The 15,766-nt window shown below is 41.0% G+C and overlaps 1 protein-coding gene across 4 annotated transcripts in view; it reads left to right on the top strand.

The window, feature by feature from the left end:
• The window catches only part of UNC80 (unc-80 homolog, NALCN channel complex subunit), a 187,089-nt gene that overhangs the window by 14,535 nt on the left and 156,788 nt on the right, over positions 1–15,766 (top strand). For all 4 annotated transcript variants that reach the window (XM_039494666.1, XM_039494664.1, XM_039494667.1 and 1 more), the window contains exons 4-7: positions 4,866–5,164; positions 8,501–8,624; positions 11,071–11,144; positions 11,965–12,104. In XM_039494666.1, the coding sequence (XP_039350600.1) occupies positions 4,866–5,164; positions 8,501–8,624; positions 11,071–11,144; positions 11,965–12,104 (637 nt within the window). The remainder of the gene's footprint in view (positions 1–4,865; positions 5,165–8,500; positions 8,625–11,070; positions 11,145–11,964; positions 12,105–15,766) is intronic.

Below are 15,766 nucleotides of genomic sequence, written 5' to 3'. Positions count from 1 at the left end.
CGACAGTGGCCAATGCCAGGTGCCCCTGAGGGAGTGAACCTAACAGGCAATGATCAAATGATCTCTCTCCTGCCATCCATCTCCATCCTCTGACGAACAGAGGCTAGGGACACCATTCTTACCCATCCTGGCTAATAGCCATTTATGGACTTAGCCACCATGAATTTATCCAGTCCCCTTTTAAACATTGTTATAGTCCTAGCCTTCACAACCTCCTCAGGTAAGGAGTTCCACAAGTTGACTGTGCGCTGCGTGAAGAAGAACTTCCTTTTATTTGTTTTAAACCTGCTGCCTATTAATTTCATTTGGTGACCCCTAGTTCTTGTATTATGTGAATAAATAAATAACTTTTCCTTATCCACTTTCTCAACATCACTCATGATTTTATATACCTCTATCATGTCCCCCCTTAGTCTCCTCTTTTCCAAACTGAAGAGTCCTAGCCTCTTTAATCTTTCCTCATATGGGACCTTCTCTAAACCCCTAATCATTTTAGTTGCTCTTTTCTGAACCTTTTCTAGTGCTAGAATATCTTTTTTGAGGTGAGGAGACCACATCTGTACACAGTATTCGAGATGTGGGCGTACCATGGATTTATATAAGGGCAATAATATATTCTCAGTCTTATTCTCTATCCCCTTTTTAATGATTCCTAACATCCTGTTTGCTTTTTTGACCGCCTCTGCACACTGCGTGGACATCTTCAGAGAACTATCCACGATAACTCCAAGATCTTTTTCCTGACTCGTTGTAGCCAAATTAGCCCCCATCATGTTGTATGTATAGTTGGGGTTATTTTTTCCAATGTGCATTACTTTACATTTATCCACATTAAATTTCATTTGCCATTTTGTTGCCCAATCACTTAGTTTTGTGAGATCTTTTTGAAGTTCTTCACAATCTGCTTTGGTCTTAACTATCTTGAGTAGTTTAGTATCATCTGCAAACTTTGCCACCTCACTGTTTACCCCTTTCTCCAGATCATTTATGAATAAATTGAATAGGATTGGTCCTAGGACTGACCACCACTAGTTACCCCTCTCCATTCTGAGAATTTACCATTAATTCCTACCCTTTGTTCCCTGTCCTTTAACCAGTTCTCAATCCATGAAAGGACCTTTCCTTTTATCCCATGACAGCTTAATTTACGTAAGAGCCTTTAGTGAGGACCTTGTCAAAGGCTTTCTGGAAATCTAAGTACACTATGTCCACGGATCCCCCTTGTCCACATGTTTGTTGACCCTTCAAAGAACTCTAATAGATTAGTAAGACACGATTTCCCTTTACAGAAACCATGTTGACTATTGCTCAAGAGTTTATGTTTTTCTATGTGTCTGACAATTTTATTCTTTACTATTGTTTCAACTAATTTGCCCGGTACCGACGTTAGACTTACCGGTCTGTAATTGCCGGATCACCCCTAGAGCCCTTTTTAAATATTGGCGTTACATTAGCTAACTTCCAGTCATTGGGTACCGGCGATTTAAAGGACAGGTTACAAACCTTAGTTAATAGTTCCATAACTTCACATTTGAGTTCTTTCAGAACTCTTGGGTGAATGCCATCTGGTCCCGTGACTTGTTAATGTTGAGTTTATCAATTAATTCCAAAACCTCCTCTACTGACACTTCAATCTGTGACAGTTCCTCAGATTTGTCACCTACAAAAGCCAGCTCAGGTTTGGGAATCTCCCTAACATCCTCAGCCGTGAAGACTGAGGCAAAGAATCCATTTAGTTTCTCCGCAATGACTTTATCATCTTTAAGCGCTCCTTTTGTATTTTCATCGTCAAGGGGCCCCACTGGTTGTTTAGCAGGCTTCCTGCTTCTGATGTACTTAAAAAACATTTTGTTATTACCTTTGGAGTTTTTGGCTAGCCGTTCTTCAAACTCCTCTTTGGCTTTTCTTATTACACTCTTGCACTTAAGTTGGCAGCGTTTGTGCTCCTTTCTATTTGCCTCACTAGGATTTGACTTCCACTTTTAAAGGAAGTCTTTTTATCTTTCACTGCTTCTTTTACATGGTGGTTAAGCCACGGTGGCTCTTTTTTAGTTCTTTTACAGTTTTTCTTAATTTGGGGTATACATTGAAGTTGGGCCTCTATTATGGTGTCTTTAAAAGCGCCACGCAACTTGCAGGGATTTCACTTTAGTCAATGTACCTTTTAACTTTTGTCTAACTAACCCCTCATTTTTGTATAGTTCCCCTTTGAAATTAAAGGCCACAGTGTTGGGCAGTTGGGATGTTCTTCCCACCACAGGGATGTTGAATGCTATTGTATTATGGTCACTATTTCCAAGCGGTCCTGCTATAGTTACCTCTTGGACCAGCTCCTGCACTCCACTCAGGATTAAATCTAGAGTCGCCTTGCCCTTGTGGGTTCCTACCAGCTGCTCCATGAAGCAGTCATTTAAAGTATCGAGAAATTTTATCTCTGCATTTCGTCCTGAAGTGAAATGTTCCCAGTCAATATGGGGATAATTGAAATCCCCACTATTATTGGGTTCTTAATTTTGATAGCCTCTCTAATTTCCCTTAGCATTTCATCATCACTATTACTGTCCTGGTCAGGTGGTCGATAATAGATCCCTAATGTTATATTTTTACTAGAGCATGAAATTTCTATCCATAGAGACTCTATGGAACCTGTGGATTCGCTTAAGATTTTTACTTCATTTGAATCTACACTTTCTTTAACATATAGTGCCACTCCTCCCCCTGCACGGCCTGTTCTGTCCTTCCGATATATTTTGTACCCCGGAATGATTGTGTCCCATTGATTGCTCTCAGTCCACCAGGTTTCTGTGATGCCTATTATATCAATATCCTCCTTTATCACAAGGCACTCCAGTTCACCCATCTTATTATTTAGACTTCTGGCATTTGTGTACAAGCACTTTAAAAACTTGTCCCTGTTTATTAGCCTGCCTTTTTCTGATGTGCCAGATTCTTTTTTATGTGACTGTTCATCATCTGATCCGGCCCTTACATTATATTTCTCATTCCTCTGCTCCTGACTATAACCTGGAGATTCTCTATCATCAGACTCTCCCCTAAGAGAAGTCTGTGTCCGATCCACACGCTTCTCTGCAGCAGTCGGCTTTCCCCCATCACCTAGTTTAAAAACTGCTCTACAACCTTTTTAATGTTTAGCGCCAGCAGTCTGGTTCCACTTTGATTTATTCTTGTGGATAGAATTCACTCACGTGATTAGTCACATTAATTATAATAGTATTGTTCCTGTATGTAAGGGTTTGTGTAATCTTGTGCTTGGTTACTTTGCAGGCAGATGTAGTAATCAGACTATGCTATATGTAAAATTCAGCACATCTAAAATAATCCAAAGAATTATCAACCTCTTGCAAAAAAAAACCCCAACCCTGTAGAACTAACTGGATATTAGATTTTATTGAGGTAGGTGCAAAAAGAAATTAAAATAAATATTTTCTCCAATCTGGAGTTGTGCCTTAAAAGCTTGATATAACACCAAACCTTTCTCTGTTTTTAAAGGAAATTTTAACACTAGATCAAAATTGGGGGTGGGGAACCCAAACAGAAGACTAGCGCTACAAAAATATATTCCTCGTAAAATATTAGCTCATTTTTTTCTACGTTTTCTTTGTCACTGAAGAGATTTGTATTTTATATAAGCACTTACCCAAATAAAACTGCATGAGTCCCCTTCTGTTTCATGCTGCAGTTAAATCTTGGTCCCACAGTTTGGGAACGGTGATGTCACAGATACATCATTCTGACTTCACAGCTGGATAATGAAAAGTGAGAAGAAAGGTCATGCACGATTAAATCCTTCTTTAAGCATGAAAGGATCAAATCTGTCCCAGGATTGCAGGGTGCCATCTAAATGAATGAGAGACTTCTTGGAAATTGTTGTCAAGAGGGAGTCACAATCTTGGGAGTTAAATTAGTTCAATACGGTTCTCCAAGAGGAACTGGAATGGATTTCAGCAGTAGCCTTGCTACCTAACTGTAATAAGCTTCTTCAAGGAATATTTATTTTCTGCAAGACATATGCCATAGTAGTCAGATTTTGAAGGCACTGAAAGTGTTGTCATTTGTTGTTGTTGCCGTCGTCGTCATCATGGCAAATCTCAAAAAGATGTGGCCTCCTTGCAGATCAGGCTTCGCTCAGGTTGATCTTGGCTAGGACCTTAGGGTGGTCTGGTAGGATATTCAGTTTATGTCTGAAAGTTCTGTATTTCACATGTAAGTAATTGTTGGCGTTGGTCCTGTCCCGGATGTGTAAGTATTCACAAAATCTGCCACCACAACTGACACTAATTAGTTCACAGATTGACAGTCTTAACTGAAAAAAAAACAACCCAATGAATTCATGAGCATAGGGCCTGATCCAAAGCCCACTATCGTCAATAAGAGTCTTTCCCACTGATGTCAGTCGGCTTTGCACTATGTTCCTCAAGATCAAACTACTTTCTCATCTGGCCTGGTTCCTCCAGAGTTGAAGCATACTGGTGGGGATGGATAGCAGAGCACAGTCTAGGAAAGCTTTCAGTACTACAGCTTGGGGATCCATAGAAGTGTTTCAAGATCCAGGGCTGTCAAGTTAGCACCTTTTATGAGTACTGTATTTTCAGACATGCAGACACACACTGAGTGGCACTTCAGGGAGCAGGCAAGGGGACTGTGCAGGGGAATGTAACATTCTGAATCAAGTGATTTTAACCAAGACATACTAGGAACAACTAGATACTTCTAATTGCAGGGGTGAGATTTTCAAAGCTACATAGAGAATTTGGGTGCCCAATTCCCTATGCAGCTTTGAAAATCTCCGCTGTGCTGATCCTGTGTGAACAGAGACACCCATTATGCTGAATTTTTCCTTTCAGGACATCAGGACAAGCTTGGAGTAGCAGAGACTAAGCTTCTTCACACCCTCCATTGGATGCTACTGGAGGCTCCTCAAGACTGCAGCAATGACCGGTTTGGAGGAGAGAGAGGCTCCAGCTGGGGAGGGAGCAGTAGCGCCTTTATTCATCAGGTTGAAAACCAGGGATCTCCAGGACACCCTCGGCGTGGCAGCACTAATGAAGAGGAAGAGAATAACCGAAGGAAGTTCTTTCAGAATTCCATGGCAACAGTGGAGCTCTTTGTGTTCCTGTTTGCTCCTCTGGTCCACAGGATTAAAGTAAGTGGAAGAACAATCAGGAGTGGTAATGTAGTGATGCCACTGTGAGCAGACTGCGATTCTGCCTTGGTTGCAAATAGTCATAATAGTGGCTAATTGAATTTAGCATACAGTGCAGAATAAAGACCCAGCACTGTTGCCCTTACACAGGAGAGCAATACCATGTACATAATAGAATCATAGAACTGTAGGGCTGGAATGGACCTCGAGAGGTCATCTAGTCCAACTTCCTGCGCTGAGACAGGAACAAGTAAACCTAGACTGTTCCTGACAGGGGTTTGTCTAAGCTGTGTTTGTTCTTAAAAACCTCCAATGATGGGGATTCCACAACCTTTGATGGAAGCCCGTTCCAGTACTTTATAGTTAGAAAGTTTTCCTAATATCTAACCTGAATCTCCCTTGCTTCAGATTAAGCCGATTTCTTCTTGTCCTACTGTCAGTAGGCATGGAAAACAATTGATTACCACCCTCTTTGTAACAGCCCTTAACATATTTGAAGATGGTTATTGGGTTCTCCTTCAGTCTTCTTTTCTCAGGACTAAACATGCCCAGCTTTTTAACCTTTCCTCATAGTCAGGTTTTCTAACCTTTTGATCATTTTTGTTGCTCTCTGCTGGACTGTCTCTTCTTCGTCCACATCTTTTTAAAATTGTAGTGCCCAAGCTGGGCACAGTATTCCCATCGAGTCCTCATTAGTGCCAAGCAGAGAGGGACAGTTACCTCCCAGCTCTTGCAGAGGACACTCCTGTTAATACACCTCAGAATATGAGTCTTTTTCACACTTGCATCACGTTGTTGATTATGAATTTGTGATCCTCTGTAACCCCCAGATCCTTTTCAGCAATACTACTGCCTAGCCAGTTAGTCCCCATTTTGCATTTATTTATTTGATTTTTTCCTTCCTGTATGTAGTACTTTGCATTTGTCTTTATTGAATTGCATCTTGTTGATTTCAAATTCTCCAATTTGTCACAGGCATTTTGTATTCTAATCCTGTCCTCCAAAGCGTTTACAACCCTTTCCAGATTGGTGTTATCTACAAATTTTATAAGCATCCTCTCCACTCCATTAACCAAGTCATTATTGGAAATTTTGAATAGTACTGGATCCAGGACAGACCTCTGCAGGGTCCCACTAGAAACATCCCCCCAGATTGAGGGTGAACCATTGATTATTACTCTTTGAGTACAGTGTTTCAACCAGTTGTGTACCCATCTTTTACTAAAACTATAGTACTTTAGAGTAAAAGTATCAAAAGTAATTCCAATGATATGAGTAAGGGTTATAGCACTGGGCAGACACTAAGACAAGAATATCCAAAGTGAAGCACCTGCATCTATATTTAGCACCTACATAAGTGGCCTGATTATCAGAGGTGTTGAGTACCTGCAGCTCTCATTGAAATCAGTGAGTCCTGAGGACATGAGCCCCTCACTGGTTCAGAGCTGGAGCAAGGATTGTGGAATTTAGCTCAGTCTGGTTGACTCACGCTCATGGTTAAGAAATGCCTTTCTGTCTGCTCAGTAATTCCAGAAGCAGGGTTGTCACTGATTTGTTATTGTTATTACTAATAGCTTTGATGCTAATTAATTAATAGGATCTGTGATTGTTTTAGTGGCACGCGCAAATTAAGGCCTTCTTTGTTCTGATGCTAGAAGTAAGCTGCAGGCTTCCTGTCAGCTGAAGTCTTTCTCTTTATTGTATGATGTATAAGCCAGCTTTGTAGAACTATGTAATCACGAGTTATCTCACTGCACATTGTGATTCCTGCCACTTGCCCTTAGCTTCACTGGAGGTCTACCTTTCCACCTTAATGTTTTAAGGCTAGCCTCTTAAGTGATATTGGCTTTTCTCAATCAGTCATTCCTAAAAAGTAAGTTATTAGAAAATGGCTGTTTAACCATATAGCTGCTAAATAAAGCTCGCCACCCATTTCTCATCTGAACTCTCTCAGCACATGTTGTAACTAATTATTCTGACCCTAAAGGGCCTGCACAGAGGAGTAAGATTTGGCCAGCCCTCTGGCATGGCCTTTCTGCATTCTGACTCAGGCGTTGTGGAGATGTGTGCCTGGTACTCCCCACTCCCCTTACCAAGCAGGTGGGGAGTGGATGGAGCGTCAGCAACTCATGGACACATACACGCACCAGTCAGCAGAACTGAGCCAGCACCTGAGTCTAAAGTTACTGGTACCTGGTAAAGGGGTAGCACAAATTTCTTCTGGTTGCTAATCTTTGAGTCCCAGTTTTTCCCAAAGCTCTTCCAGGGCTGATACAGCGACATTTCACCTCTGTCTCAGAGTGAACAGCAAAGACAAAATCTAATCCCGATATAACACCATTAACTTTGTGTTCATAATTATATAACTACAGTGTAGCGGGGCCAGTGCAGCACCAAAAACTTAACAGAGCACAGGGAGAAGCAATGTCTTGCTTATGCTTATTTCTACATCACCTGACAGCGTTGCTGGGTGCTCTGTCATACAAATACAAAAGGCATGCTAGCTGCCCCCAAAGAGGTCACAAACTCATTTTAGATGTGATGGGAGGGGAATAACAAAAAGTAGGGAAGGGAAAAGGTGAGGAAGGACAATATTTCCAGCAGTCAAATCATGGAGACACTTAGTTTATGTACATGCATGCTTGGGCCCTGGTCCTGCAAAGATTTACCTGCATGTGTAACTTTACTCATGTAGATACTTCCATTGACATCAATAGGGCTATTCACATGAGTAAAGTTACACACATGCATAAATCTTTGCAGCATAACGATTTTGGTGTTTAAATTAAAAATGAATAGTAGTAATAGGACCATTATATGTTGGCATATGTAATAATTTGTAAAAATGTTCATATTTCCTAAATAAATATTTTTATCATTATTATTATTTTGGGCTCATTTTGTGCAGGCATGCATTGTAGGAAAAGGGAGCCTAAAGGAAAGATTTACATACTAAATGATCTAAAGCAATAAGCAGAATTATGAGTACAAAGGATTTTGCTGCAATGGTGGGTAGGTTTTTCAGTAGTAGCAGAGATCCTGGAAAAACAGGTTTTGATCAGTGTAACTATGGTTTGGGCACAAAGGCTCTTTACTTAGCTTTGTACTGAGAATTCCATGTTGCTTTATTACTTGGGTAGGTATTTATGCTTTCTTTGAATAATTACAGTAGTGACCTTTTGACTTATTTCACACAAGCAGCATGTGATCGTTGTTGTTGCTTTCAAGGTCCATGTCGCAGTAGAAGGGACAGTCAGCACACACCGAAAACGATGCTCTTCTGTGACAGCCTGACTAATCCATATATGGTATGATGATCCCATTGTGTCTTTCTAGGAGTCTGACCTGACTTTTCGGCTGGCCAGTGGCCTTGTTATTTGGCAGCCCATGTGGGAGCACCGGCAGCCTGAGGTTTCTGCTTTCACTGCTCTGGTAAAGCCAATCAGGAACATTATTACAGGTGCGTGACTTTGCTGTGCAGTCACAGATGTTAAGCATCAGAAAGTCTCTTCCTTGTGGTACGGTTATCTGAGCCCCATTTGCCATGCATGCAGGATCTGTGTACAGTCCTGTGTTTTTGTTCTATTTTTGTGCCTTACCAAAATAAACCCCTCTTCATGGCCAAGTCTACATGCAGAAATGGCACCGATTTTAACTAAATTTAACCTGTTTCATTAAACTGGTACAACTGCTGAATGTAGAGAAGCCCTCAGTACAATTCCCATTAAAACTAATGGGCCAAAATCATCCTGACATAATAAGATGAGTCTCCCATTAACTTCAATGGGAGCTGCACCATTTACACCAGGATCAAAATCAATTCAATCAGATTTATTGCTATGGTTACCCAATTTTTAGTCTCTCTACTCTTAGTCCTGGCCTACCCATACAAGTTGCACCAGTTTAACTAAAGGCACAATTTTAATCCATCTTGATTAAATCAATACAGCTTTGTGTGTGGACACTCTTACATTGGTTTAAATCTGTTTTATATACATTTAACCTGCATTTGTTTAACTAAATCAGTTTAACATCACACCTTTATTTAAACTGGTACAATTTCTGTGTGTAGACAAGCCTTTGGAAGTAAATGTGTATGATAGACGTGTCAAACCTGTATTGATACTACTTCTCATGTACTGCCATGTATCTACTGTAATGCCAGCTGACTTAATCTCAGATGCCTAATCATACAGGCTTCCTATATATGAGAGAAAAAGAAAAAAAGTCTCATACTACATCCTAAACTGGTATTCTGTTTACTTTAGCGGAGCTACACCAGCTGAGGAATTGAACCATACATTTTAAATTGCCCTTAGATTAAAATAAATCCTTTAATATTTCCTGTAGATTTTATCTCTGTGGAATATGCTAAAATTACAGGAATAATTTGAACCCTTGGACAATATTTTAAGACTCTTTCCCTCAATGCCATCAATATTTGCATACATTTAGAAGGAAGCTAGATCATTTCCTGTCAATTTCACACATCTGTTTCCATGTACACGTTTCTAAGAAGAAGTAGAGACAGTGTTTGGCAACAGCTTGATGCTGATGAGGAAAATACAGAGGCTAGCAGCCACATACTATTGGTAGCAAAGGGATAGTCAATGATACAGATGCTCTTCCTAACCCAAATCCTGATTTTGTAGTATTATAATAACATGGTATTGTTTCAAAAGGCCTGGCCAAGATGATGACGTAGGATCTTGATCTGATCTCGCATGCTTCAGTGCAGTTGCTCCTTATTTACATCTGCATAAATGAGATACGAATCAGCTCCTTATGGTTCCTTGTATGTCTTTTGAGCCCAGATCCTCAAAAGTACGTAAGCTCGTAACTCCAATTGATTTCAGGGTATATGTAGGGGTATATGCAGGTATTGAAATAAATTGAAGTTAAGTCCCTAAATACCTTATAAGATCTGGGCCTTTGTCCTCACTTATATCCTGTTAAGTTTTTTTTCATCTTGGAGGTGCAACACAAAATCTCAGCTCAGTATCTTCCTGAAAGGGTCTGATCCAAAGTCCACTGAGATCAATGAGAGTCTCTTTCCACTGATTTCAGTGGGCTTTGGTTCAGGCCCTAACATGACTTCAGTGGTTGATTCTGACATATAAAATGTTACATTTTGAAAACATTCCCCATGGAGTTGAGCAAACATTGGATTTTTTTTTTAATCCCATGGAAAATTGCAACATGTTGACAGTTGTTTTCATCCTGAATTGGGATGAACAGTAAAAATACTGAAATTTTTCATGAAGTCAAAAATTCTAATTTGGAAATGTCAAAACATTTCATATTGAGTCAGTCTGACATTAAGTTGTATCTGCCATGGTTCCTCATGGGAGTGGTAGTTAAGATGCTTCATGCCCCCATTCTTATCTATGGGCTGCACTCCTTGGCAAGACTGCCTCTCCCAAGATACAACATAAACTCTCATGCGTCATGTGGCTCCGTCAGAGAGGAGACCGAAGTGCATCCTGGTAGTAGTAGTCTGGCCAAGGAGCCCAACCCAGGAGAGAACTGGAGCATGAAGCACCTGAACTACACCGCCCTTGAGTCACTGTGGCACACTAGACAGATGCAATTTAATGTCAAACTATCTTGGAATGAAATGTTTCAGTTCAGCTCAACAAACCAAAATTATTTTGCAAGAGACAGCAGTTCCCCCAGGAAATTTTGATTTTGTGGTAACTGCGCTTCCTGTGCCCCCTCCCCGCCCCCCCCCCCCCAAATCAACAGAAAATTGCCAACCAGCTATAATTTCCAACAGGTGTAGCTAACGTCTAGTAATGTTACAGTGAGGGGGATGCCATTTTTTATAATAGCAAATAGCTTATTTGTTTTATTAATACAACATGAGCATTACATTTTTAAAATTTCTCTTTTTATTTTTATCCCAGCCAAGAGAAGTTCTCCTACTAGCAATCAAAGCCTGGCTTGTGAATCCCCTAATCTGGACACTGGACACACAGAGGTGGGCCTGTGGCTAGACAAGCAAGAGTGGGGAGCTGTGGGGAGATAATATTTTTTTTTTTAATTGATGGGGTGGAGAAGGGGTCTTTTGAAGGGAATTTTGGAATGAAATTTGCAATTACTATGCAGGTCTCCAAAGCCTCTTAATGCTTTTATTGAATTGTGTGTTTTATAATTGGTTTTATCATTTCCAAGGCTTACCTCCTGCAAAGAACGAGATTGGGGCCCAGGGCAAAGGAACAATATAAAGCTTACAGAACCTATATATAAGGCGAAAACAAGCCATCATCAATATTGTAAAGACACATGGCAGAGCTATGAAGAGAGGGCCAGTGTCCTCCATTTTCATTTAAATAAACACACCTTTTTGGATGATTTGGAGCCATCAAAGTGTGCACTATCCAGCCTAAATTACTGCATGTTCAAATTGCTGTTATCCTCTGCCCTCTCTTCCCCCATATTATTAATAATAATAACAACAACATATCATCACTTGTGATGTCTTATCTTGCATTAGGCCCTGATCTTGAAAGCAACAAATAACTTTCCATTGAAGTCAATGGAACTCCATGCAGGTTTAAGGGTCTGCCCAGGTGGAATAGTTTATAGGACTGGGGCCTTAGCTTGTACACTGTCTGGAATGAAAACCATGTGTTTGCACAGTGCCTAGGACATTGGAGCCCCAATCCTGATCGAGTCCCCTCAATGCTATCTTAGTATAAATAATACTATTATATAAGTACTGATCATAGTAAGAAGGCTAATGTGGAAGATCCAAATCCGTTTTTAAACTTATTTCTCTATACTGAAAATATCCTAAGGGACTTCAGGTGGTGTGTGAAACAGCCCAGCCAGATGCTGTGCCTCCCAGGGCCACTGTTTCAGGCTGTCATCGGGGAAACTCCTTTGATGGAAGTGTGTCATCCCAAACATCCCAAGACAGAGGACCTCCGCTTTCCAGGTACAGAATCCTGCAGAAAGCTATGTTGGTTTCACTTTCTGGGGAATGTGTGTTACAGGTCCCCTCTGCCCAATTCCCAAAGTATATAAATCTTACAGTCCCAACTAAAGAGCCTTGTCTCTTCAGCTCAAACTCTTAACAGCTCATGCTTTTAGCTCTGGAGGTCCTCCGTTCAGTTGCCGTTGTGTCATCTGAGATGGTGGTTGTCACACTGACTTTATTCCATCTAATTTACAGGACTGCCCAGCTGGCCCGTTAGGATAGCAACTATAGAGCAATGGGGACAGAGCAGAGGACAAGGCCCTTTTATATATTGGAGTTTAATGATTTAAAAACCCCCCCACAAATCTTTAGGTTCATTGCTCCTTGGTTGGGCATGTCCTCTGGGGCTTGGTCTGTCTTGGCTGCCCTCTGGGCAATTCTCTTTCCCTGTGTGGCAGAGTATTTCTGTACCTCTTCTCTCTTTTAGTGCTGCTTGGCCACTACCTCCATTTCCCCTTCTTCACATACAGCTGTTCAGTTCACTTACTGCAGGCTGGCTGGCAGGGAGGCAAAAGAACAACTACTCAAATCTCTTCTCAGCCAGCCTTGAAGGGCTTAGGCAAAGATTTTAAAATGCAGGAGCTAAATTTAACCTCCTTAATTCGTATCTGGGGGAGATAAAGGTACAGCCAGATTCGGGCTCCCATTAGGGTTTGTGAATACTCAGCACTTTTGAAAATCTGACCATATTTTTCTTAGGCTCCTATTTTTAAAAATGTTGGCCCTCATGTTCAGTTGCACTGGAAAATTTCAAACAAAAACACTCAAGAGTTTCAGAATTTGCTTCACTACTGTAACGTTTTATCTCTGTTCCAAAATTTCTCTGATTCCAAAAACAACTGCCGACTATTTTCTCAAAATACGTGTTATTGATATATCTTGTCACCTGCTTCAATGGGTAAAAACATTCTTTACGGACCTGATCTAGTTGGAAGTCTTTCTGTTGACTTCAGTGGGTTTTGTGTCAGGTCCTGTATAAATTCTGGGGTTTTATTTCATTGTATTAATGTTACCTGGGAAAACTAAGTCATCTGTTACTTCTGAGTATTGTCTTACTAATGTAAACTGTTCCTCATGTACGCCATTGTTCAGTGTGCATATATGCACCCATAAAAAGTAAGGGAGCAGGCGACCTTTTAGAAGACTGAATCAGGTGATCAGTTCATCCAGCTCAGTCTGGTGGTTGCTATGGAGATGAAGCTTTCGACAAGCTTTGTAGAGAGCGTCACTAATGTCTCCTCATTTGGAGAACTCATTGATCAATTAAAACTGAACAGGGAGTTTTGGTTGCCAAGCAACAGACAATTCAGAAACAAATGTTATTTACTCCTGTTATCAACAGCCACAGTATTTCTTTGTCCTTGGGCCCATGGCTGGACAAAATATGCCACCCACTCACCCTGCAATTACTGTATCTGTTAACAAGTACCTGATTAAATGGCCACAGGGTTTAATTCAACGCATAGCAAACGATTTTAAATTCTGTTTTCTTGGTAACTCATTCAGCAAGCCTCAATCCTGGATAAATATCCCCGCTCCATTCAGTGAAGTTCTTCATTTCAGTGGAACTGTTGCAGTAGTAAAACCCCAGCCATTTATTCTGCAGCTGGCTGTCAGTCTCTGCCTTGGAAATAGACTTTGCAAGCAGGGCTTGAATGATAAATATTTCAGAAGAACAATCCTTCTTTTGGGCTAGATTGTGAACTGGAGTTCATGCTCACATAAGGGAATATGAGTTAATACAGATCCCCCTTACACTCCAGTAAGGGCTCCCCAGACCTGGGGTCTGATTGCGGAGGAATAAGCAGAGAAAGATGCATAACCTTATTCCTTTCTACAAGGGGGTGGGTATAGGCAGAGTCCTGGGTTCATCCTCTGTGCTTGCTGGTCAGTGCAGCTGAGCTGGTCTGGGAGATATTGGCAGGCAGATTTTATTTTTCTTTGGGATAATTCTTTTTCTGGGATGCTGCTGGAGTGGTGCAGCAACCCTTTGTCCAGGCTGTCCTTCTGATCCAGTCTTGGTCCTTTTCTTTTCTCCACATACGCATTTCACTCGTTTCTCTCTTTGCAATCTTTGGAGAAGGGTGTATGATGGGAGCCCTGATGCCAGTCTGTGGGAAAGGTGTTTTTAAATTATCACGGTTTTCTTTTTGTTCTTTTATTTAAGGTCTTCTTTTTAAATCACCCCACATTTTATCTTGACTGCAGCATTAGTGGAAACATTTGAACTGTAGACTGAATATAGCAATATATGCCAATACGTAAGGTCTAGTTTTCAAAAGTCAGTGCCTTTAAAAAACCTGCATTTGAATGCTCAAATTGGCTTATATTATTTTTATTATTATTTGTATTATGATAGAGCCTCAGCACCCCAGTCATGGACTGGGACCCTGTTGTGCTAGGTGCTGTACAAACAGAACAAAAAGACACTGACTGTCCCAAACAGCTTACAATCTAAGGGCTTGTCTACATGAATATTTAGTTTGCAGCAAGGTTGGCTTTGAATCTATCCTGCACTAGCCTGCCACAGACTGACCGTCCCTGTGGACCCTGCTGATGCACATTAACAGTTCTAGCCCTGGACTAGATCAAAGTGCATTAACAAACTGTTAATACGCATCAGCAGAGCCCCCATGGGCAGCTTGCCTGCAGCAGGCTAGTGTGGGATAGATTCACACCCCAGCTTGCAGTGAACTAACTGTTAATTTAGACAACTCTACTATAAGACAAGAGACAACAGATGGATACAGACAGACTGCATAGGGAGTACAAGGAAACAATGAGACAATATTGGTCAGCCTATCAGGACACACCAGCAACCTAACTCTGTCACGTGTCTTGTATCCAATTAGGCTGTAATCCAGCAAAGCACTGAAGTGTGTATGTAACTTTAAGCACTAGCACAGTCCCACTGAAGTCAGTGGATTGTGGCTGCTCAATATTAGGCTGGGTGTTGAGAAGATAACAACAATATAATTTAATACTTTCTGATGGTTTTACTGAAAAAAGAACCTTGCATGTGTGTGAGTGAGAATTCATGGATAACAGCAACTTAGTGGAAGAACCAGGGCTTGTCCTTTGAGACTCAATAGTTCATTCTTTTCTCTCTGTCCAGTACATTCAAGTCTGGAAACAAAAATACCAGGGATGTTTCACACTAAAAACTATATCAAAAGAACCTTCAGGAAGTGACCCCACCAAAAGCAGCCAGGAAACTTATAGGGGAAGGTGAAATACCATGTTTTATAGTACCGAGGGGCAAAAAGGAAGGTCATCTTATATAGCAGTAGCACTTAGTCACATGGGAGCCACCAGATCCATTTCAATTAGTTTAAGTGATTATTTTACTGGGCATCCCCAGCACGGTGCCATTTCTTTTAGTAACACCTGACTGTGTAACCTGCTCCTTCACATTTTACATGTCCTCCCACTAGAGCCTGACCAGCAGGGGTTTGAGTCTGCTACTGATTCCTGCTCAAGGATTTAGTCATTGATCACAAGTGCTAAAGACCTGTGCTTTTAGGACCTGATTTAGGAACAAATCTCTATTCAAGAAGACATCTAAGCACATGCTCAACTAAACATGTGCTTGAGTCTCACTGGGGGCTTAAAGTTAAGCA

Source organism: Mauremys reevesii, linkage group 11, assembly GCF_016161935.1.
Source record: "Mauremys reevesii isolate NIE-2019 linkage group 11, ASM1616193v1, whole genome shotgun sequence".
Taxonomy (NCBI): Eukaryota; Metazoa; Chordata; order Testudines; family Geoemydidae; genus Mauremys; species Mauremys reevesii.
This window is presented reverse-complemented; position numbering and strand designations above follow the sequence as displayed.